The following is a 26,360-nucleotide window of genomic DNA, read 5'->3' as shown; positions in this document are numbered from 1 at the left end:
GAAGGTCTAGAAACAGGGCAATAAGGAGGCCACTGTAATGGCCAGGTGAGACATAAGGGGTTAAACTAAGCAACGGTAGGAGGGATGGAGGGGAGAGGGTAGGTTCTAGAAACAACGAGGAAGAAAATGTAAGGACGTGAATGACTTTCCACGTGAGAGATGATGGGATGGATGGGTTGGGGGAGCTCAGGATGATTCAGTCCTGGGTCCCTGGCTTGGGTACCTGGGTGGATACCGGTTACACTAACAGAGGTAAGGGGAACATGAAGAGGAGCGGGGTTAGATGGGCAGGGGGATGAGTTTAACTTTGAAGTCGATGACTGCAAGGTGGCTGAGGTCAGGCAGTCTGAAACTCAGGGGAAAAGCCAGGATGAGAGATGAATGTTTGAGAGTCACACGAATGGAAGCAGTAGTTGAAATCTTGAGAGTAGATGAAATCTAGGCAGGATCATGAGCCAACAATGGAATTCAGGGAAACGTTAATAATTAAGGAGTAGACAGAAGAAAACACATCCACTAAAGAGAAGGCATTAACACAAGACGAGAAGAAACTAGAGAAAAAGGTGAAATAGTCGTCAAAGGAGGACACTTGCAAGGAGAGAGGGACCATCCGAACCAGACATAGCAGATCGACAAAGCATAGAAAAGACAGGAACGCCTCCAGGTTTGATAATCAGGAAGTGAGTGTTAAAGGCTGAATTGTGTTCCCTCGACACATACACACAAAAAGTTGGAGTTCTAACTCTTAATCCCTAAGAATGTGACCGTATTTAAAGATAGAGTCTTTAAAGTTAAAATGAGGTGACTAGAGTGGGCCCTAACCCAATGACTGGCGTCCTTATAAAAGGGGGGAATTTGGACACAGAGACAGACACACATAAAGGGACGATGATGTGAAGGGACACGGGGAAGACAGTCATCTTACAAGCCAAGGAGGGAGGCCTGGGACACATCCTTCCCTCACAGGCCTCAGAAGGAGCACCCTACTGACACCTTGATCTCGGAATTCCAGCCTTCAGCACTGAGACAATAAATTTCTATTGTTTAAGCCACCCAGTTTGTGGCATTATGTCACGGCAGCCCTAGCAGACTAATACAGTAAGTTTCCCATGAGGAATTTCAGTTGCATACTAGGGGAAGAAGTTAGATTGGAGAGAGTTGAGGTGTGAATGCAAAGCGAGACAGTAGAATACATTTTTATAAGGTTAACATGAGGTAGGTTAGAGAGTGCTCCGTTTAATTTAGTTTCAAGACCACAGAGATCTGAATGATCTGAAACACAAATGGATAAGTTTTTCTGGAAAATTTAAAAATTTATTAGCATAAAGTACTTCACAGTTTTGTTCATTATAGTCTGTTGATTTTAAAACTGTCCATTGTAGTTATGTTCACGATTTTTGTTCCTAGTATTATTTCTGTATTTTCTCCCATTTCTCTACCAATTTGTTTTGCCAGAAAGATCTGTTATTAATTAAAAATCAAGGTTTTTGGCTTTGTTGAAAAAAAAAAAGGAATAAGAGCAAAATACACAGAAATTTAAGAGACAGAGGGGATAACTGGCGGAGCAAGGTCCCAATGGGATGGGATGAAGGGCACAGCTTTGAACTCTGGTCTTTGAGACTTTAGGGATGGAGGGTCGGGAGGGGGGTGGGGAATGAGAGTGCTGTAGGTGTCCTTGATGGGGGAAAGCAGGAAGTTGACAATGGCATTTCCACTTGGTGATCTCCATTCTATTCATCAAGTAGGAAGTGAAGTCATTTGCTTAGAGCTGGGAAGTAGGGTAGGGAGAGGACTAAGCAGGATGGTGAAAACTGAGAGCTGCTGCTAGGAATGGTGAGGAAGCTGCGTGAGGGCCAGTGATGCTAAAGGTCTGGTTAAACTGGAGACAGCCTTTCCCAGTCTGGATGTAACAGGAGGTCAAGTGTGGACTGCTGCAGGGTGCATTCAGGTTCAGCGTTCTGACAAGCTGTGGCGACCAAGGGGTGGAGCACAAGGAAACTGAGGACGCTGCTAAAGAAATGGTTTCAGTGCTCAGAAATGGGTTTAGTGCTCAAAACATGGAGACGAGATTTGGTAGGAATGGGAAAGAAAGGGGTATAGAAGGACCAATAACGAGTGAGAATGGAAGGATCCCCTGTATTTCAGATCAGGTTTAGTGGGAGTTAGAGTGTGAAGTTAGCAGGAAAAGCTACTGAGGTGCAGTGATCTTGGTCATGACAATACAGGGCAGAGGAATGGGAGAAAGCGGCTACAGTGGAATGGACGGAAAGGCCACAGGAGTTAAGGTTCCAGGCACTGTAAGGGGGTGAGGGGTAACACATGTTGAAATCTTCCAGAAGGAAGGCAGGAGCTGGGGTGGAAAACAGCAGTCTTCACTGAGATGACTGAATGACAGATTTACTGAGGATGGTGATAAGGTGGATTAGAGGATGTCTTATACATCAAAGGAAGAGAGGCTTCTTTTTGCTTTACATGTCAGACAGACCACTGGGTCAGCATCCATTCATATTTAAACACCCAATGTCTCGAGAGAGGTCAATTCTTTAGTCCTATTTGTAGGCCCCAAAAAATAAAATTTTGAAGCGCTAACAGAGGGCTTGTTGGTTCTTTGATATGAGTCATCATATGCTACAGTTATACACGTTATATATATATATAAAAAAAAAAACTGATAAAATTTTAGACAAACATACCAGAAACTCCGGGTGGTGTCTTAATGAATTTCCCGTTAAAATGACCAATAACAGCTTCACACTTTTCTGTTGATTCCATCCTATATTTATATAAAAATAGAACATAAATATTTAGAGTTCTCTTAGTTTTCATTTTATTCTGTGCATGTGAATACATTCTTACAGGTTTATTGAATATAAGTGAAACCTAGCAAAAATGTGAGTAAGAAAAAGTGGGTTTATCCTATCTTTTATCTAACTGTTGGTTGTATACTTCTACAGTAAAATGACAACTATTAACCGGAGAGTAAATTCTGCATCACAAGAGAAATAAATTATACCTACAGTGTTTAATACCAACCAAATCAAATGTATAATTTTTGCTTGTTGGAAAACTGATGATTAATACACAATAGATTTGCTGTTAGCCATGATATGAATTAAACATAAAAAGTAACAGTTTAAAATACTAGTGTATTTACTGTTTGCTAGATTATCGGTCGTTTTAAAGACGGTCTTTCCTTCTACATAGTCACAAAATGAAAGACTCAAAAATCATGGTAAGAACTAGTGTCAATCAGAGGATGTACCTTATATGGTGTTTACATTTGCTTCAAGTTTAAAATTTAAGTCAATTATGTACCTTCCTATTCATCTTTGCTTCAGAGGAGAAATTAAAGGATGGAGCCTAACTGTATAATTTATTCTATATTATCTGCAGGTGGGGTAAAATATTTGAGAAACATTTCAGGGGAATTAAAATTATTTTGACTTATTTTTCTTTAACGGAAGAAACACTGACTAATCTACTCAAAATGCGCTGCACTCCTAGATTACCCAGAGTTATACCTTGATTTTAATGTGTAGTAATAGTTTCGAAAAGCAGAACTTAACTGGGTTCCATCTTTGGGTACAGAAATAAAGCTACCTGATCTGCTTTCAGAAGAACACCCACAGAGGTGACAATTTTAGATGGTGCTGAACTTTTGATCGTTTCACTGGATCCTCTTAGCCAATCAAGTATACAATGGAGATGCTAGCCTTGTTATGACTTTCCAACTGTAGAATATTTTAGTTTTACTATAAAATTATCTAGCCTAACAGAAAGAGCAATGGACTAAAAGCCAGGAGACCCTGCTTCATGACCTGGCAGCCCAGTGACAATGGAAAGTCCCTTCTTGGTCTCAATTTTCTTATATGTAAAATAGGAAACAACACTTGCTTTGTTATCTGTGGTAATACATGGGATTGACATCAAATAGGATGATGTATATAAAAGTAAAATGTCAGCGATTTTTCCTCCAAAATCAGTCAGTACTTTAAAACACGTAGACATTATTTGTTACTGCACAGTAATAATAGGTTCCTGAATAATGCATCATGTAAAATCAGTTTTTGTACATGGGCTTTTGGATTAGAACTATATGGCACATCAAAGCTCCTTCTGTTTAAGATTTTTCCTTTAGAAACCAAATTAACCAGTACACTGAAGTATCCTTTCTAGGGAGGAAGGAATAAAAGTAAGATGAAAGGGGTGATGGCACTTTAGATATATTTGTAATATGTTCCTTTAAAAAAAAAAAACTGAAGCAAAATTGTAAAATGTTACAATAGCGTAACAACTGAAGGTTAGGTGTCATATCATTGTCTTACTTTCTGGAAGTTTGAAATATTTCATTTAAAAATCTAATTCATTGACTTTATCGATGATGAATCAAATTTCCACATAATGAGAAAACCATGCTGATTTATGTATGAAATTAAGGAGCCTGAGATTGTTATTTTTAAGAAGTTACAGGCATCCTGATCTAATCAATAAAAATATTAAGGAATTATACTTTCAGGACTATTGCTCATGTAACATTTCCTTACCAAGTCACTAAATATTAGTGTCCTCAGGTTCAAGAATCCTAAACCAGCTCTTAACCAACGCTCCACTCGGCCGGCCCAGGTTCAAGAATCCTAATGAACTTCCTAAAGATTTGGAAAAATGCCAACCAATATTTACACATAATTGAAGTTTATGGTGCAACTGGCTCCCATAATCCTGGCTTAACTTCTCTCTTTTTGCTCAATATTTATTTTCCAGGAAACTTAGCAGAGCTATTGTTGTTAATAAAGATAGGGCAGCATGCTTACCTAGCAAAGCCAACACCACGACTTGTACCACTGGAATCACGTAGTATCCGTGTAGAAATAACTTGTCCAAATGGTTTCAGCATATTTTCAAGTTCTTGCTCATCCATGGACAGTGGCAAATTAGAAATATACAGGTTGGTAGGATCTTGTTCCTGTTGCTAAAACACAACAGAGTTATCCATTAATTATCAATAGAAGGTGAGATATTTATGTTAACATACTTACTTTGATTTAGCCACTCTCTTCTCAGGTCCTTATTACCCAGTAAGAACCTTTGGAACTACAGAACACCCATGCCATCGCAGACACTTGAAAACAGGGTCCGGAGCTTGGACAATCTGTGCAGGTCAGGCACCATCCCACTGGGCCATTCTTAGCAGATTTGGACGTGGAAGCGTTGGCAGACACCACTAGAGTTGGAACGGATGCCCTCATGGAACCACAACTCTCAGCTGCTTGCAGTGTTCCCCAAAATAACCAACCTCTCCTCTACTACTATTTTTAGGAGTCCATTTCAGGCACACTATTGCACAGAAGGCTCTTGCTGCTAATAATTCAATCCAGAGACACACATGGGATTCTGGACCAAGTCATCTAAAGCCCACTGGGACTCTGCCCCAAATCCCCTCCTTGGCTCTGTGGCAGAATCCTTACTACTTCTGAGTTTGTGATTACCATCAGGAAAAGGAAAGCACCTAAATTAACAGAATCAAGAAAACTCAAAGCCATACAAAACGATAAACTCTAGGCAGATAAAATTTTAGGATTTCAGTAAAACTGAACTCTAGAGTAGATAGGGGAGGGGAGTTTTGCTAAATCCTTGCTACTCAGAGTGATCCAGGAGCCAGCAGTGTGGTGGAATTACCTGTGAACATATTAGAAATGCTGAACCTCAGGCCCCATCCCAGACCTATAGAATCCTAAGCTGCATTTAACAAGATTTCCAGATGATTCATTTGTATAGGAAAGTGCAAGAAGCAATAATTAGATCGCTCTCTACTCATCTTTCCTTTGCTGATGTGGAATCAGCTGAAACCAAAGCTATGCAACAGAATTTTCTGAGAACCAGCAACAGTTATATATATTTACTAAGAGTGTGGTGCTGAAATCACCAGGGAAAAAGCTTATACGACTACTGGAATATTTTTTCTGCCCAAGTCAAAATTCACTTCTGCAACTGTGAGATTAGGAGAGCCCTAATGAATTTTAAATCAGGCTTTGCTTTGATCTTATTAACCAATTGTATTTTTACGTATTGAACTATGTGAGCTTATGATTTTTCTTTAATAGGCACTATTAGTAAAGTCATTAATTGATGTTTTAGCCTTAGGCAACAGAATAGCACACTCATTAATATTTCCGACTTCCAAAATGCACAGTACTTTAATATATGTAAAGCACATGCATTTTTGAATTCATACAAAGTCTTTACTTTCCCGGGTATCCTAGCACTAATTAAACCTGAAGTGCAACTTTTTCTTTTATATTATTTGTAAGAAAAAATGAACACCGATTTCTCTGATAAGATTTAAAATTCCCTGGTATCCTAGGGAATGGCAAATATCCTGGCAATACCAAGAATTAAAGTCATCAAAGACTGAGAAACTATGGGCAGAAAGTACTATCCTTCTGACTTCCTGGTTCTGACAGAACTGGCATGGAACCAGGCCAGTTCCAAAGGTATAGAGAACAGGGGCTCCCAGCCTGGGTGACTGGAGCTCTCAAGGATGTGTCAGTGTGGGTGGATCCAAGAAAAAAATTTTCAAATGCTCAAGAGTAAGCTGAACAGTTATCCTCATTAACTCTTCACAGACTAAATAAAATGGCAACCGTCTTTGCTTTTAGCTGAAATTAGATTCAGAGTGGTACCATTGATTATCTTATGCTGAGCAAAACCGCCTCTTGAGAATTACATAAAGTGAATCTTTAATATATAAAAATTGAAAAGTGATTTGTGTAATAAGTACGTGACAATAATATTGGGTTGCTGGAAAAGTCATGACGCATTTTTGCAACGAAAAACAGAAAAATCACATCATGACTTTTCCGACAATCCAACAGACACAATATTGCAAAATACAGGGAGAAGCAAAATGGTCTTAGGTATTCAAGTTTGCAAATTCTTCTGAGGTGGGATGAGAGATAAAATACTACTTCCAATTCATTCACTACCTCCACCAACTTTATCCAATTAATGACAAAGCTCCTCCATTAGCCATTTCATGCCTGCTCTAACCTCCCAAGTCCCCACATTTTCCTGGCATGTAAAAGACTGTATTTGTTCCAGTGGAAGTCTGGTTCATAATTGGCCAACACAGATGGGGTCCTTTCTGTCTGAAGGTAGGTATTGAGGGCCCTGAAGCCTAATACAGCTAAATGACATTTGAAGTGCATCTCACATGTCCCAGGCTCTCCTGATAAACTGGAACTCCAGTCCTGTCTTCCAGCAGCTTACAGTTAAGTAGGGGAGATAAAAACACATGCAATGAATGCGATGATACAGATGTGTATAAATGACAGTGGGAGGACAGATGGGGAACTTGCATTAGTTAGATTAGGGAAGACAGTTCAGAGGGCATGACATTAAGTTGAAACCTGAGAAACAAGCAAAAGTCAGAAGGCTGAAAACAGATTGTGAAAGGCTACCTAAGGAGTTTGATTTTACTTTGTCAGTCACCACTCCTTAAACTTTTCGACCTAAGCCGTGCTAACATCAGGGAGAATGATTATGGATCCTGAAGAGTCTCTAAGCAAAGGCCAAAGTAGCTTTGCCAGAGCTGTAAAACTTCCTTGAAGCCTTGTGCTTCATCTAAAAAAAACCAAAACAGTTGGGGGGGAGGGGGCGGCACACGCGGGCAGGCATGTAAATTTTGCAATCTGCTCCCTAACTATTCAAGTTTGTTTTACTATAGAAATAATATTTGTGAACTAGTACTTTCAGGTACTACTGATACACCAGAGACATAAGCCACGCTTATCCTGTGATTTCACACACTCTGGTGGGGGTGGGGGGATAGGAGGAAGGAGGAACTGCCATTGAGTGCTGTAGTTTGAAAGCCACACCTGGAAAAATGAGGAGCTTTTGGAGGCAAGGAAGCAGGGGAGTGATGTGATTAAATCTATCTCATTAGAAAGATTTCTGAATCATGCTTAGTCAGATTTAGAATAAAGTAGAGGACCCCATAATTAAAGAGCATTAAATACTTCTTGGGTGAAGATATGACATTTAAAAATGTTACAGAATAAACATATCATAAATATTGTGGGTTTTCTTTTTAAGTTCCAATTATGAAAATCGAAATGGCTACTAGTTAAGAATTTCATAGAAGAATTTGTCATATGTGAAATACTTTTGAAAGAGTTGACAATGTAGGTACTAAGTACTTTCTAAATCTGTTTTCATTGCTTCTATTATTAAAATATTAAATACAAATATTATATTCTTTAAAGTCTTGATTCAACTTGAAAGTTTACCAATGAAGGAAAAAATAATAAATGCTAAAATAAGAATCCAAAAAGAAATTGAGCCCTTAACTCATTTTTTGATAATACAGTAGAACAGATGCCAAGTACATAGTCTCTATGATTTTAATGCATTTGTTCTCAATAGCAACAACTCAGTTAGGTTTCTTCATTTGGGATGATTCGTAGAACTAATGTCATTTATTTTTCTTTTCAAGTGGTCAACTTACTCTGCAAACACTGACCACACAGTTGCAATGATTAAAAACAAACAAACAAAACAACCCAACAAACCAACCAGAAGAAACTCCAAGCTGGCAGCACTGGCCATAGAAATATCTAATCCTCAAAATGTCCATGCATTCAAGTTACCATGCATTCACAATGAACAAAATATATAATCCTTGTAGTTAAGTGGAGGGTGGGTTCCTGAATGACGATAATTTAGTTTCCTTAAAATCAGTGACAACCATAACTCTGTTTTATTACATACAATGCTATGTCTGAAAAAACAATTATTCTGTGAATTATGGGTGGCCAAACATAAAAACGGGGCCTCTTTATATCCCTAGGCATGGAAAGGGTTCAATGGCTTCCCTAACAAGTAGAAAACTAGATCCCACATTGGCCGTGAGAGGGATAAATGGCTACTAATGTTCACTTGAGTAGAAAAGCGGGGCTTGCAGGCCCCGCATGGCGTAAAGCACTCAGTCATCATCTGAAAGAAATTAACAAAAACCTCCCTGTGCGTGTGGAATGGTTCCTAAAATGCAAGAAAGGGACTTGGCAGGAAGACCAGACATCTGTTTTCTCTTGTACTGAATAGGTTCACCAACCAGCAGATCGCTGCTGACAGGCTGGTGCATGCAAACCGCCTGAAGCACGGTGGACCTCTGTGCAGAAGGGGGATTCAGCTCCTGCTCCTCTGACTGACTGCTATTTACTGAAAAAGATGTGCAAGCTTACCAACAGTCCAATAACACACAACAATCTGCTGACCCCCAGCAGGCCTTAAAGAGGCACTGGTGAAGGGCTTATACAAAGCGCTCTGTTAACAAGATAGCACCAATGTTGATTTGAGTTTTACATCATTTTAGCTTGTGATCTGAGATTTTTCCTTCTTTTCATAGCTTCTGAGTCTTTTATTTTAAAAATGCACACATCTGAAACAAGTGCGAAGTGTAGCATAAACAGGAATGGCCTTGAGACTTTGGGAAAACTTTCTGGTAAGTTTCATCAGGTGCTTGCTGGACAGAGCTCAATGAATATAATTATTAAAGATCCCACTCTTAGTTCCCAATATCTGTCCATGCTGGGAAGAAAATATTTCTCACTTAATTGGCTTCTTTGATCATTAACATAACAAACATTTAATATCTCCCATATGCCAGGTTCTAAGCAAGGCGCTGAAAATTAAAACGTAAATAAGGAACAATCACTGTTGTCCAATCCTCTTTACTGGCAGTTTTGCAATTCAGAGTCCGTTTTCAACCCAGTAGCCAACGTGTCAAACGATATATTCTCCCTCACCCCCAGGATTCCTCTAGAGGAATGCCCCTTAATTTTTTTCTGATTACATAAGAAAGCAGGCCTTGAATATATGGCAATGTGAATTTTCAAAACTTTACAGAACCCTGATTAATTCATTCGAGAAAAGTGGATGGACATGGGCCCCTTATCACTCAGCCATGGGAGCCAAACCTAAGCTGCTTTTAACAATTGTTTCCACAGAAAGTATGTGCCAGGTGTTCTTGCCCCAGACAGCATGAAGGCGCCAAGTCAACTCCAGATACTCAAAACCACGGTTCTATGCTAGAGAACACTGGACCCTCTAGCATTTAAAATACCTTTGTTATTACTTCAGTGATACAATACAAAAGAAATCAGGTCCAGGAAACTCACGCTACAGAGACCTGAAGAAATTCATCAGGTGCAGAATGCTGACACTCAGCCATGGTCTCTTTCCCACTGGTGATGTAGGAAAGGACCAGTTCTCCCAACCAATTTACATTACCAAGCCGCCTAAGGAAGTCTTCGAACAGTGCTCATTAGCAAGTCACGGGAAAGCTGGCATTCAAAGTGCACTGGTGACAGGACATACACTACTGCCGATCTACATCTGGTCCGGTTTTGACTAAACGCATTGTACAGACTTCTTCAAAACAGCATATATTTAATATACTATGCTAATTAATAGCATAAGCTTTGAAAAGATGCTAGGTACGTGCTCCTGGGGCTACTCTAACTAAGGCCTCTGCGTTTGCAGCAGGTTGTTAAAACAGGCCTCTTTCTGTGTCTCAGCAGATGACACAGAACAATGGGTGTCAGGCGCTCCCATATTCAGATTGAGAAACCAGGCCACCTAAAGGGAGTCTGCACAGGAGGTGGCTGAGAACCGGTTTGGGGTGCCTGACTGACCACCCACCTCCTGTCTGTCTCTGAGAGACTGGAGAGGCTGAGAATGAAGACGGCTGTGGAGAGAAAGGCCGAGGAGAGACATATGTTCGGAGTCTCACCATGGCGGCTGCTTCCCTATAATCACCAGTCAAGCAAAGGAGGCCTGAGATCTGTGTCCCGTGGAGCGTGGTGCATCCAGTGGATCAATGTCTGACTTAAACCTGAGGAATCTAAAAGACACACAAAGCTGGTTGCAGGGCCCTAACAAGCTATAGATATCCTCTAGATAGCTGGCAAAAACGTAGGTCTGATGTGGTCAGATGCAGGTAGAGCAGGCCTGGGGTTGTGTTGGAGCCTCCCAAGGAGGCTGCATTGAAGGGCAAGGAGGTCCCAGCAGAAAGGGGCTGAGGACAGACCCTTAGGTTATCAGGAGCTGAGGCTAGCAGCCTGAGGACATATATTCTCTAGCTTAAAGGGACCACAGGGAAAAGAGCAATCGGGGTGGTGGTAGTGGTAAGAGAGCTCTGAAAAACTCCCGAAGCATTCCACTGTCTGGCCAGGGAAATCAACCCCAGATTACACCCCTGTCAGGTCAGGAAGCTTTCCCATCCTTGACCACGGCTCCACCCCTGGAGGGGATAAGGGACCCATCACCGTTCCCTTTCCTCTGGTGAATTCATCAGGATACCATGGAGTTTGGAAAATTCACATTGCTATATATTAAACCACAGATTGTGAGCCAATGGAAGAGTGGGGAAAACACAAATTTGGGAAACAGGAAAGAAACTAACCATACTCCCATCACATGACAGGCTTACCACCAACCAGCCAAAGTGTACTCAGAGCAGAACTTAGCTGGGGGGCGGGAGAAGCTTTACCATTATACATACTCAAAAGTTCATCAAGTAAACAGGACTGGACATTTAAACTACAGGCATCACACATTTAACATCAATAATATTTCTTGAAAATCAGACATTCAGCATCAAACTTTTAACTAGAAGCCCATTTCACAATATTTCAAATAGCAAAAAAACTATAATGTATAACACATTAACTACAAACCCCAATTTTTCTAAAATGTAACTATTTATTTTCCTACAATTTCCTAAAATGTAACTGAATACATTACATATCTGTGTGTGTGTGTACACACACACACACACACACACACACACACACACACACACACACACACACGTGAAAACGGTTATGTTGGGATGTAAGCCTTTAAAACATTGCTTCCTGATCACCGAATAATTAATACAGTTGTTAGCAGACAGCTGCTTTGTAAACTGCGATTTCTTTGAGAATGAGCACCATCCAAGACACATATCCCTTTAGCTGACTCTCAGCAGTTTCAAAACCTCTGCACATGATCTTGACATTTTACAAACTGTATTTGGAAAGTAACTTGAAACTTTCCCCATACAACATCTTGTTTAAAATACTGTATATTGAGATTGGCATAAATACATATAGAAACAGCTGAAAATGAACTGAAAAATAATTACGTTCCATGAAGTTTGTATATGAAAAAAATCAAGAGGCATTCTATAAAAAAAAAAATTAATCAGAAAGACTTAAAATGAAAGAAGCAATTGAAGGAACGTTTTAAAATAATGCGAGCGGCCAGAAAAATCATGGGACCTGCCCTGGATTTTAGCCACGAGAGGAGAAAGCAGGAGCTCCAAAGAGTGGGTGAAAACGGACAGAATAAGGAAAAAACAGGGCTGTTTTCTGATTGTGCCTTAGAAGTCCTACTTACAAAATGTACAGTTACCCATTCCTTACAGAGGTAGATTGAACAGTCTATAAGTCAAATAGAATACCGGTATTGCATATTCACAATTACATAATTTAAAATCTCATAATCCCTGTCTTTCAACGTCACAGGAAATTGCTCTACATTATGGACAAATAACCCGAAAATCAGTCCTTCATATTTACAGTTCTGTTTATTTTAACTATTTACTCTGGAGTTCAAGAAAATCTAAAGTAAGTCCAACTCAGTCCAAAGCTTTAAAAACATTAAACATCAAGGACTACTTTAGGAAGCTGATGTCTTTCATTAATTCCTGAAATCTTTATTTATGTTGCTTCCTTTAAATCAAGGTAAAGCTCTATCCTGGTAGCTGCGTATGTGTCCTTCGGTATCCGTATGTTCTTAGCAGGTAACCTTATCTCTTTACGAGAGTTCCTGAACTCCCATCAATTGTCCTTCCGTGTGGAAATATAAGCGCTCCTCAGGGAATGATCACGTGCTACTACTATTCAAAAGCAGCAGAGGACAGCACAAAATCCCTTCCCTCTGTACTTCAAAAAGCCAGATAATATAAAATTATTGATCTTTTGTAAAGAACTCACAAAATAACAAACTGCTGAGTTTCAGGCTTACCAATATTTTCCATAGTAATTCCAGGACCACAATTGGGGAAAAAAAAATGTACATAATTATATGAATGTCTTAATAAATGCACTGTAGGTACTAGGTATGACATAAACCAAATTTACACTTAGGCAATAAAGACAAGGGCATACATATCACTTCAACATACTCCTCATCTAGAATGCTAAAAGTTCATCAGAAACAAGTCTTGGCTAAAGCTACTGTAGAACTACTAAAGAGAAGATTTATATCTCATAAATAAACAATGTCTGAAATCGCCTCACTTTGTGTACAGATTCAAAATAGCCACTCTAGCTTACACTGCATTAGAACTGCTATTGAGGATGTGGAGACAGGGGACAGGTGTCCAGCAGTCACCGCGGCTGGCTGGAATGAATGGTGGAGTGCGAATGGTGCTAGGAAAAGCAATGGGTCAGGCTTCGGAACCAAAGCCAGGGACTAGAGAAGCGATTACTGGCTCTCGACTCACCTTTGCCATTTGAGCTTGAACCCCACTAGCCTTCAGGGCAGACACAGCTTTCTGAGCAGCTGCAGGACTGTCAAAGTCGACAAAACCATAACCTGAAATGCAAAACACACTTTGTTATTGTTTTTAATTTTATTGGGGAACAGCCATGGTCACTGGTTACACATTGCTTTCATGCTACCATGGCATAGTTGACTCTCAAGGAGGGCGCAGCTCACAGTGGCCCATGCGGGAATCGAACCGGCAACCTTGGTATTATCAGCACCACGCTCTAACAAACTGAGCTAACTGGTCACCCCACACTTAGTTTTTAAGCCATTATTTTATAATTACATAAATACGAAAAGAATGACTATTTGGTTTCTGATGTAGGGAACCAGAAATGAAAACCCTGGTGGTCTGACAGGTCTCAAGCTTGTAACAGCTGCAGTGCGGCCGCCTGCTCTGGTTGCCTTTTCCTGTTGTCTATCACTAGCTACACAAGTTTCCCTTCAAAACAAAAGCAAAAAACAAAACCAAAAAACCCAGCTTTCCTCTTTTCCAGAGCTCAGGTGTCCTGTACTTACTGGAAAAAAAAAAAGACACCTAAGTTACCAACCAAGGTTAAAAAAAAAGGGGGGTGGTGCTGGTGGAAATCAACTTAGGAGAAATAGCATTGCTAATGATTTGGTAAGAAAGACAGAGCCAGCCTACAGAGCTTACAAATGACAGAAACAAAAATTATGTTTATTCTGTAGACTAACCTTTATTTTTCAAATACATTAAGTACAACAGTTAGATGCCCAAAATATAAAATAATCTAAATTTGAGTATTTGGTTTAAAATATAATTACTTATTTACCTAAAATAGAGCGCATCATGATCTCCCTTCAAAACAAAGAAAGGGGAGAAATACCTCCAGATACCCAATATAGCTGTTTCTGTGGGTCATGTCCTAAAGTCTAAAAGCAAAATATAACAAAACAAACAAATAATCAAATAACCTCCTAAGAGAGGCCCTGGTTCAAAGCGTATTTATCCACAGCTTTACAAACAGTTTGAACAAGCTGGTCAGCTATTTTCCCTGGCCAAAACAAATAAAAAGCAGGAAATTAGGTGGGAAAAAGGGGGTCGGGTTGAGGGAAGGGCTGCTACAAAATAAGCATATGGATGGTATCTAGCAGTGAAAACTAATAACAAGCAAGAAAATAGGAAAACTATACAATAAGAGAACAGGACTTGTGTGGCGGAATCAACGGATTCCATGAGCACCACTGTATTAAAATAGGCAACCCGTGATTTTTCACTGTGATAACTCTTAAGTTACGGAGAAAAGGTTAAATTATACTTAGCACACTGTTTAAAAGTTCAGAGCACCAGGCAAAAATACCAACAGAGATATTCTTGGAACTCAAACCTATTAAATTAAGTTTAAATTAACAAGAATATTTTGGAAAAGAAAAGCAGTGTTTGGAGGTTGCACAGAAGAGAGGCCAGCCCTATCATTTATTTATAGATATTATAAAGAATAGTAACTTAGAGTGTAAGGGACTCATGTCAAAACAGACATATATATCAACAAGACCAAACACAAAGCTTGGAAATAGTCCCAAGGTCAGTTTGCAGTATTAGTATCAGAAATATTGCCTAGTAACAAAATAAGCTGCAGTGAAATGGAGTAGACCATCTACTATAGAAATAAATGTTTTAGGAGAGATGAGTGTTAAAGCTGAAACAAGCAGCAGCTTCCTTATATTACTTGGAATTGGACTGAAATAAGGCTTAATTTGATTTAGACAGTGCAGAAATAGTGAGGTTGGGAAGAAAAAGAAGAGGCTGACCCAGGTAGAAGCAGAGAATGTTACTCAACTGCCCAGTTAGAAATTAGGTTAAACATATTTTTGGATATCTTTTAGAAATCTGCTGTTAGTGCAATCCTCTATGGAGACACACACAGGCGCACTCACACACTCACTCTCTCATGCTCACACATCTTTTATTACCAAACACAATTTTAGCAGGTCATAAATGCACAGTCCACTACACTGAAATGATGTAACTCCTGCTGATGGATATTTAAGTTCTCCCCCAATTTTGCTGTTGTCAAAAAATTACAATAAACAGATCTTAATTTTGATGTTACTATAGTGAAGTTATCTGCTCAGGTCCTATTAGTATTACTTTATTTGTTATTTTCTTATTAGGAAAAATCCATAATGGCTGCATTTTTAGTTAATTGTTTATATCCTATTTTGGCCTTTTCTAACCACATTCCAACTGTTTCATAAGTATTTACTGAAAACAAATATAATAGGTAAGCATGCAGCAACCTTGTTGTTCTTTCATTTTCTCTATTGTATTACTTTCAAGTAAACATAAGCGTATATAAATTTGATTTACACAGGTTCTATGGTTTTCATTATATAAATATGTATAAAGATATTTTTGAAGGTGGGATTGATTCACTAAGTAACACAGCACCCTCTGTCTGGATTCCCAGGAGGATTCTTCTCAGGTCTCGGGACCAAGAATGGTTATGGCACACCTACTCCCTGGATTTTCCTCCATATTGTGATAAATGAATCATGGGAATGTTTCTATTTTTGCTTTGGCCACTAGGAAACACAGGTCCAATTCTGTAGTAACCTTAAGTTTCCTACTCTTACCCCTAACTTCCCCTTTGGTCTGATTTATCTTCACCCATTTTTACTTGTGTATTCTAATATTCTATGCAACTCTGTAAGCATTAATAATTAATCAATCAGTGTCACAATCAATCCTTTGTAAGCTTTTTTGGGGTCCTAAACTGCCATATATACAGTACACCCCCCTTATCCATGACTTCACTTTCCTCAGTTTGAGTTGCTCATAGTCACCCACGGTTCAAAAATATTAAATGTAAAATTCCAGAAATAAACAATTCATAAATTTTAAATTGTGAGCTGTTCTAAGTATCATGATGGGATCTCATGGTGTCCTGCTCCATCCTACCTGGGACGTGAATCATCGCTTCGTCCAGGGTATCCTTGCTGCATTCACAACCTGCCCGTTAGTCACACAGTAGCTGTCTGGGTTATCAGGTTGGTTAACACACTAACACTAACACACTAACTAACACACACACACACACCGAGAGCGAGACCACATTCACATAACCTTTATTACACTATATTGTTATCAATGTTCTATTTTATTATTAGCTATTGTTAATCTCTTACTGTGCCTAATTTATAAATTAAACTTTATCAAAAGTATGTGTGCATAGGAAAAACAGTATATATAGGGTTTGGTACTATGCATAGTTTAAAGCATCTACTAGGGTACTTGGAATGTACTCCCCCATGGATAAGGGACAACTACTGTACCAAAAAGTTTAAATACCTTCTGTTGGCTAAAAACCGACAAAAACGGAAATGTAGAAGAGCAACTGAACCATGAAGTTTTAAGTTTAATAACTGAGGTACATGTTATTCAGAGCAATGTTTCCTTCAGCTTAATTTCTGCTCTTGGATAGAGGCTCTAAAATATGTTTTGTGACAAAAAATAACCTGTGACCTCTAAGGTGTCTAATTTCCAGGTATAAAATTCTTTGATCTGTTCAATCTCCATAAATTAGCACACAACACAAGCAATTTTCATTTATACGAATACTTTATCATCTCATGCATTATTTATATTCATCCATCCATCCATCCATCCATCCATCCATCCATCCATCCATCCATCCATCCACCTACTGGCCTTCTCAAGTTGTCTATAACATGGCTAACAAGTTAGCTGTCTTCATTATGAGCTATATGTAGTATTATTTCTTCTCATTTGCCCTAAAATTACTTTTTTTCAGGAGCTCTCTCATTCTCGCTTCCAGGATTTTATAAACTCATTCTTGCTTACTCTCTCCCCTCACTCACCCACTGACCCACCAGGTAGCTGTTGACTTCTATTCATGAGAGTCCTCCATGGGTTCTGCCATTGCCCACTGGCACAAGGCAGTATCTCTAGGGGAAGGTTTCAATACATGTTGTATTGAACATCGGTTCAGAATTATTCCTACCCTTATTTCAAAGACCCCCAAAATCTCTCCACTTGTCTTTGGACCCTTCCCAACTGCTATGGGCTTATATTATGATAATATATTAGATTTAGCAATTTTTTTTACTTATACCTTTTCTAGATTGTGTTGAGCATTTTGTGGAATTTAGGTTTCTAGAAAATAGGCTCTCATTGAAGAAGGCTGTACAATAGTTTTCACTGTAGGGGTGTGGAGGAGAATTGAACCAGGGGGTCCTCTCTCTCACTTATCTAGTGCAGCTCTGCTTTTTTACACCCTGATCTGCCTTATTTTCTTTTCTGTTTTTCTTTTTTTGGAAGGGGTGGAAAGGTAGGGTAAGGCTATAAAAAGCTATAAAACCACTGTTTACTGTGATTTGTTCCTGGGTTTGAAACTAATTTTTGAGATCAGCTTCCTGTTTTACTTGCAAGAGTCCATTTTTTTCTTTATAAAACCAAAAGGATTTTTTCTGTGTCCCTGTTCTCGCAAATCATTTATAATTATGTTAAATAAGACTAATCTTAGCAACTAAGTATAAACATTTCAGTCTACAATTTAACTCTCTCTAGTTTAATTCACTTAAATTTTTTTTTGAGTACCACTGTACATAGAACTGCTCCATTCACTGTCCCAAGGCAAAACCGCCTTAATGGTCCGTGTTGATTCAACATGGGCTTAGACACTTGCGACAATAGCTCCTTTAAATTTAGGGGCTTTGAAGAAGAGACAGAAATATAATGAATCACTTCAAGTCTAGATTAAAAGAAATGGCTGGCTTCTAAGGAGAGGCCCTATCATAGGGTTCATTTCCGTTCTTTGCCTTTTGCAGATGGTGCTGAGCTACAGCCATCGCCACTGCTTGAAAAACCAGGGTCTAATTAACGAGGAGATTTGCCTTCTCTGCCTATTCCTGTCAACCTTATTTCAATTCATGGGGTCGGTAGCTAGACTCAAAGTCGGCTGACTCCATTCTTCCCCTTTCCTAGAAATCACATGCCTATTGTTAAGATGCTGGATCATTAAAAGTCAAAGCCACGGAGCATCAGTGCGGCCTACTGTAGACGCCTCCTCTTCCAGCTCATGAAGCTGGATGAGCTCATTCTAATTACATGGAAATCTGAAGGTCAGTGCAACAAATTAATGCAGCAGCATATTTCAAAGGGGTGTATGACCTCCTTTCCCCATTACAATTTGGTCAGTGAAAATGGTTCTCTCCTCCCTGCTGCCAATATTGTCAACAGGCATTCAGCGGAGAACAAGTGGGAGTATTGAAACATGTAATTAAGTACTGCTTAGAACTACTCTATTCTAATTAATAGAGCCAATTTGCACAATATGTAATCTTTTCAGTTCTTTAGTACAGTCCAGTGGTCTTCAGTAAGCAGCTCTAATCTCCTCAGGCTCAGGAAAGAAAGGTTGTTTTCTAACTCTACACCCCTTTTAAGAGCAGGGGCTAAATGCCAACCAGTATTTTGCATGTTAACTCCACTGGCGTCAGATCTGGGATTCTGGCAAACTGCTCGCTGCCGTTGTTGGGTTTCCAGCCAAAACTCAACCAGGGACAACCGTAAGCAATAAGCTGACATTGTGCAAGAAGGAAACTGGGCGACACGTAAGATTTGGCTTTTCATAAAATGGAGGTAGTTTTAAACCCAAACATCAGGTTTAAAATTCCATCATTTTTTCTAAAGCTACGATTTAGCAAATCGTCAGCCAATAACACCTACCTTTGCATTTGTTTGTTGTCTTATCCAAAATTGCCTTTGTGGAGACTATTTTCCCATATCTAAAAGACAAAAAGACAAAAAAAAAAAGAAGTTATAATCAAGGAACCCTTATTAATGTCTAAGTCCAGAAAACAAACATACTTTTCAAACATCTGCAAACTTTAAAAGTACAAAATGTTTTCTACTAGGGGACAGGAAGTGAGAATTCTAAACTCAAAACTACTGGGCTGTCGGAAAAGTCATGACGCATTTTTGCAACGAGAAACATAGAAAAAAATTCGTCATGACTTTTCCGACAACCCAATAAACTAACACAAGGGAATGGTTAGGCCTCCCATTGATATCTGTGGATTAGTTTGATGTTTAACTTTGAGAAATCAGGTACTTACCTGACAATCTTGGGACAAGAAAAAAAAAAAAAAAGGAATGTGCGATCTATAAAAAAGTTTCTTCTAGTAACACTATGTCTGTGATCAAATACAAAGCCTAATGCGAGGCTATGGAATTGTTAAAGGAAAGTATTATGCTCCACACAGCCTTTAAAACTAATCACGAGGGGAATGCTGCCGGCATTTTTCTATCTATTTGGTTTTGCAGACAGCATCGCATGGCTCTAGAACATCACAGAAAGGTGCGCGTGTGAGTGTGCGTGTATATGTTTAACACACTTGATGGGATATTTAAAACGGGTCTTTTTAAATCTAAAATGTTGATAACTGTTTGAAAATATGTTTGTTCACACTTCTTTTAGCTCAGCAATAACAGTTATACAGTATACTCTCTAACGTGTGCATGCACATGTGTGCAAGAAATAGACACACAAGATTAGAAGAAAACAATGAATAAGGAATTAAGCATTCATTTTATGAGGGTGTGTATGAGAAATGCGTTCAAATTCCCTAACGTAGAACAGAAGTTGGGGGCAGAAGGAAAAAATTCAGAACATTGCCATTTAGTATGCTGCTACTGAAAAGGAAATGCAGTATAGTTTAAATACATGCGCTGCTTCTATGCCTTTTCATAGTGAACACATCATGATGTAAAGGCACTGCTATCTATGTCTGTCTTCTAAAAACTAAGGAGAAAAAAGCTTTAAAAAATAATTCTTAAAAATTATTGGGACTTTGGGAAATGCACATAACTTACTTCACATATCTGAGACTCGTTTCCTCATTTATTCAGGGTAAATTTCAAAATTTTACTTTTCTATATATCTACTTTAAAATTTTCATGTTTTCTCTAATATTGCTTCCTTATGATTGATTTTGAAGACTAAAATGAGTCTTAAAAGTTTTAGGAATCTGTTTACATTCCATTTTCCAATAAAACCATATTGATATTGGTAAAGAAAAAGAAAAAAAAGTTTTAGGAAATGGGAAGTATCTGTGTAGCATTTTAATCCATTGTGACTATTTTAAGTTTCTATTTTATGCATTGAACAAGCTGAAATATAGGTATTTATCTAGAAGAAACAAATGGGTTGAGCCACCTCTCTCCCTCAGCAAAATTTCACTGTGTAATCATGTATTCAAATGATTACTAACTAGGCATGAAAGTAAAGATAATTTAAGGTACAAACGACAATTATATACAAGAGGCATAATGCTGCACAAACACCTTTAATTCCCTGTAGAGATTCTGAGTATAACAACATTAACATAGGTCACAAGCTTACAAAAAAATAATTAAAAAATAAATCTGCAAACCAGAAAAAAATCGAGATTTAAAGACCACCTTTTAGCATCCATTTATCTACCTAGGTTATTTACATGCTTGCTATTTACCAGTACTCTAGCCTATGCACAAGTTTCAGCCGAAATGCTTCTAGATTGCATCCCTGACTCATACCTTTCCAAAAGTAAGGCAGAAAGTTGGTATGACTCTAAATTAGGATAAAGGGACTGAGATTCACAGAGATTAAGAGAGTTTGCTTGAGGTGGCGAAGTTCAGGGTCTTTCGTAAACCATCCGGAAGAAAAGAAATTTAGGGAAGGCCAGGGGCTAGCCTTCCACCCTTCTGGTTCTGCTCTCAGCATTCATGAAGGGAAAGATAAAGGCATGGAGGAAGGGAGACGTGGGAAGCAGGAAAAGAGGAAAGGCCCTTGGGAGCACAGATACTCAATCCATGCCACACTCCCTGCCGGTTTGGGGCAGCGTTGATCTCTTGCTACATTTGACATTCCTCCTCGCTGCCTGCACCTCTCTCTGCCTCTGCCCCCATTCCCAGCACCTCCTTCCACCTTCCTGGGCCCGCGTTCCGTGGTTCTAGCCCATTCGGCTGCCTCCTCTCCCTCCTTAACCAAGTACTTTCATCACATTGACTGTTTGGTCCTCAACCCGTCCTATTCCTCAGAAAGTCATTCAATGACATGGTTTTAATTAATGCAGCTTCTCTGATGATGCTCATGCCTCCTTTCTGGGTTTTTTCTTTTGTTTTAAATTTTATCGAAGATTTAGTTTGTCTCTTCCTTTTTTAACTTAAATATCCTAGTATCTTATAAAGATACTTAAGTATCTAGTTATTATCACTTTGTGCCCACTATTTTCTAAACTCCATCCCCAAAGAACCCCAGACAAATCTTTCCCTATCTCCCCTTCATGTCTTCATGTCTCTTTTCATTCAATAGCACTGTCACACTCGCAATCTTTCACCAGGCATGAGGTCCTTGAGACGCCAACTTAGCCATTCCTGAAATCCTGTTACTCAATCACTCCTCTGAGTTTTGTGCCTGACATGTTTCTAATATTTGCCTTTCCCTTCTCTATGCCTAGACCTATGCAAAGAGCACATGATAGGTCTCCTTGCCTCTAGCCTCTGGTCCTTTCAACACTGTCTGCTGCATTCATTTACCTTAAACATCACTTTAAACATGTCCCTGATCCCTCCATTACCCCATTCTACCCATGCTTGAATTTGAAGAACCTGTTCACACATTATCTTTCCATGAAACCATCTCTAATCTCCTCAACCATTTAGTTGATAATTTTATAAGAAAGCAGCAAGGGGATTACATTTACTCAGTTCTATGTTCTGGGGCACTGTGCCAGGCAGTTTGCATGTATGATCTTATTTAATTAACTTTACAACAATCTTATGAGACAGGTGCCATTATTCCCAGTTTTGTTGGGGAAACAAAAGGTCACAGAAGTTTTGAGCCTAAACTCTTGCCTAAAACCCCAAAGCTCAAAAAACGAATTGTGTTTCAGTTTTCCTGCAAATTTATCTATGAAATAATTTTGAGAAACGTTTCCTTTATACACTCAAGAATATGAAAGGAGGAACAAAACGGAAGATCTATTAAGGTACTGGAATAGATTTATTTTCCAAGTTGTTTTTGTTTGTTTTAAACGTAAGAAATAAACATGTAGTTTTTAGTTGACAGAGGGATATACAAGGGGGGGGGGAGTACAGAAGAAGAGATAGTTCTGAAATTTATGAGTTTTACTTTCTGTTGTGGTTTTCATCATGATGTGTGGGTTAAAACTGAAAGACGAAGACTTCCCAGAAAGCAAGCAAACAGTTTTCACTCTGTGGGACTCTTACACATCCGCTTCCCTGCAATCTAGTGGATGAGAAGATGTTTATCTTAAGGAGGGGTGTTGAAGGGTTTCCCTCTCCTAAAATATCTGCTTTGGGGGCTGTCCACTCAGTGACACCACTCACACCACAACAGGCTCTCATTCAGATACAGACCTCCGAACCGGAAGTTGTAACGCTTTAACTCGCTCAGGCCCTGGTGACTACGTTCGCTTCTCAGTGGGTGAGGCAGTCACCGTGTTGTGGGAATGGAGTCAAGAACAAGTAGTTTTGATGCTGTGAGAAAGGATAGATCTAGAACACCCAGAAGAGCCGTCTATCAAATGGCACCTCAAGGAGCGAGGAGAGGAGCAGCAGGGCTCAGAGCGGTCACCATCTCCCTCTACTTTCTACTCACAGTAAGATTTAATTCTGTGGGGCAAGGGATGGGGGCGGTGAGAAGCTATTACAGATGATTAACATCTGTAGTCCAGCGGTTCTCAACCTTCCTAATGCCGCGACCCCTTAATATGACCTCATATTGTGGTGACCCCCAACCATAAAATTATTTTCATTGCTACTCTATAACTGTAATTTTGCTACTGTTATGAATCGTAATGTAAATATCTTTTTGTTTTCCCATGGTCTTAGGCGACCCCTGTGAAACGGTCGGTCGACTCCCAAAGGGGTCGCGACCCACAGGCTGAGAACCACTGCTTCAGTCTAATGCTATTGATCTGCAGTGCCTATGAGAGTACTAAATATCTGGGTAAAAATTCATAGAGCAGCCAGCTTTTCACCTTCCCTTGTTCCTATTTACACTTTTAAAAAAGGTTTTGTTTAAAAAAGGTTTAGTTTAAAAAAAAATCATCAAGTAAAAGGGACATACATACAATGTATTGGGAGAAACGGGCCTTCTGATGGGCAGATAACTCTAAGAACACCAAAGAGAAGCATGCCCAGGAAAGTAAGCTGTAGAATTTTATGGGAAAATGTGAATATAAAGATTCTTTGGGTTTTATCCAGCTTCAAAGTAACAAGGCTCAGACCACAGCCCTGTTCTTTGCTAAGAGGAGATAATCCACTCCAGAGGAAGCTCTGACAGTAAAAGGATAAAGAGGAACTAGGAGATGTGACCACAGAATAATTAGAATTTCAAAGGCAGAGAATAACAAGTAAAAACTCACATTTAAACCTACTGGCCCAAGTGAACTTGGCTGATAAAACCTTTTGCTTAGAATCTACCCAAATTTCTTTTGTTTGCAACATAGCTTTCCGTCAGTCATTCCTCCCCATTTCCACTTATTTATAGCTCTTCTTTCATCTGCTGTAATATAAAGTCTAAGTATATTTTAGTTTTCACTTAGTAAAGAAGGCTTAATTTTCTCCTCTGCCCCCAACACTGAGTCCCTCCTAAATTCTACCTTTTCGTTAATTTACCTTAATTACAAAAGAAATGTACACTTACTATAATTAGAAGACACAGAAAACAGTAAGTTGAAATATTAAAATCACCTGACATCCTGGATATGAATGTTAAACACAGTGGTGCATATCCTTATAGACTTTGTCCAGTGTGAGTGTAACGTGTGTCCACACACACATTCCTCTACTGGGGAACGTGCAGCTTTTCAACATTTCCGGTTACAAGCCAAGGCTCTGCAGAGTGGCGTCTACTCCACCCTCCACCAACAGATGGCGATAATGGTTGATAAGTTATTTTAACACTGGTGATTCCAGTTATAGATTCATTTAAGGCACCATGGGGTCATCTGCAGTGTTTGTGTTTTGGAATATTTTATGAACACTATTAAACCCGAAACAGCAACTAAGTGTGTGAAAAACAACAGTAAAAAGAAGTGTACACTTACAACGTAAACAAAAAAAGATTTTAAGTTTGAAAACAGGTGGGATATTGCTCATGCATATAGGATGATTGTTTTTGTTTACTAGTTGAACTGCCTCTAAGGACAAGAGGGACTCACGCATCCTGTGATGGATGCTGTGCCCCTGCAAATGACAATGACAAGAAGGAGGGATGGGATTGAAATGAGAAACACAGAAAATAAAAATTTTGGCGTGTGTGGCTATCGGATCGGAATCAACATTGGAAAAGTCCATGACGCAACGAGTTAATTCAAGGGACTAATAAAAGTAATAGCTTACATTTATACAGCTTTTATTTTATGCCGGGCCCTGTTCTAAGTAACTTAGGTCATTTATTTCAATCTTCACAACAACTCTTTGAGCAGGTAAAGTATTACCCCCACTCTGTGGGTGAGAAACTGAGCAGCAGAGTGAGTATGGGACCTATTCAAGGTTACATAGCTAGTAAGTAGCAAAAATGGGAGGCAGGAAGTTTGCTTTGGCCAACCATGTTGACAACTGCAGAAACTTTGGTCACCAAACACAGATTGTTCCAGAGGTTCAAAGCCATTCCCATCTTAAATCTGCACAGCTAGCTGCAAACGAGTGAGGGGATGAGGTTAGACTTTATAACTTACAGTCTCTAAGACAGATGCTGGTATCATTCAGAAAGGAGTTACTTGACTTTCTGGGTTGACAACATTGCTCTCTCTCTGTGGAATGAGAAGTCGACCAACAAACATATATACAGTATCAGTGAGGCGGCCACACAACTGGCTTTAAAGCTTACAAAAGAGTAGTAGCCCATGCATCCATTTGGTGGGAATGGATTTGGGGATTAAAAGCCAAAACCTCTCTTGTTATTTTAGACTTGTTGGGGGAAAGAAAAAAATATATATACATGTACACCCACACAAAGATGATACTGGATATGTAATTTTCTAACTTGCTTTTTCTGCTCCTTTATTTTTTTCAATGGCCTCCCAGGAAAAGGGGATTTCCTAAAACTGGCTTTCGCTCTTCTAACAGTGGTTGCACAGGGCAAGAAAAGAAAGTACGTACATTCATTTTGCTAACAGAAAAATTTGTTGGAGAATGAGGCCTCAAATAAAAAAGTAGAAGGAGTCATTTATTCTTGTTATTCTGAATCCTCACTGCCTTGAAAAATTCAGCCGATGGTATTGCTTTACCTACTTGGTATAGGAAGTGGTAAGCATTTGAAGATGAGATACAAGGCATGTAAACTTTAAAATTAGGCAATCAACAGCAAACAGAATTTGTAAGGCTTTATCTTTTTGGCGCTGAAGATTTTCAATGTTTCTATAAGACTAAATACTTAAAGTACAGAAAGATATTCCATTTTTCATTCCAGTTGTTTTGGCTTAACGCTCACATTCGATACCTGCCCCTTTCCACTTGCATTGCATAGCTGGGCGTGCCTGTGTGAATAAATACTTCCCGGTATGTGAGATGGAACAGGAAGAGACAGCTTATGCAGCTGGAACAGGAGCCAGAGTTTGAAGGAGGAAAATGTTTGGCAGGAAAAGCTGCTACAGCCTTAAAGGTCAGAAACAAACCTGGTGCTGAAGGTGAGTGAAACACGGGCGAGACAAGTCTAGTCAACAAAGAGATCAGACCAAGAAATCAACCCACAAATATTTATAGCACGTCTACA

At 39.2% G+C, this 26,360-nt stretch overlaps 1 protein-coding gene across 7 annotated transcripts in view; it reads right to left on the bottom strand.

The window, feature by feature from the left end:
* The window catches only part of RBMS1 (RNA binding motif single stranded interacting protein 1), a 220,165-nt gene that overhangs the window by 25,553 nt on the left and 168,252 nt on the right, over positions 1–26,360 (bottom strand). For all 7 annotated transcript variants that reach the window (XM_019636861.1, XM_019636856.1, XM_019636854.1 and 4 more), the window contains exons 3-6: positions 19,304–19,362; positions 13,550–13,641; positions 4,812–4,969; positions 2,694–2,773 (exon numbers count right to left, since the gene is read on the bottom strand). In XM_019636861.1, coding sequence (XP_019492406.1) covers positions 2,694–2,773; positions 4,812–4,969; positions 13,550–13,641; positions 19,304–19,362 — 389 coding nt within the window. The remainder of the gene's footprint in view (positions 1–2,693; positions 2,774–4,811; positions 4,970–13,549; positions 13,642–19,303; positions 19,363–26,360) is intronic.

Source organism: Hipposideros armiger, unplaced genomic scaffold, assembly GCF_001890085.2.
Source record: "Hipposideros armiger isolate ML-2016 unplaced genomic scaffold, ASM189008v1 scaffold_30, whole genome shotgun sequence".
Taxonomy (NCBI): Eukaryota; Metazoa; Chordata; class Mammalia; order Chiroptera; family Hipposideridae; genus Hipposideros; species Hipposideros armiger.
Note: the sequence above shows the minus strand (reverse complement) of the source record. Positions and strands in the feature narration are given on the sequence as shown.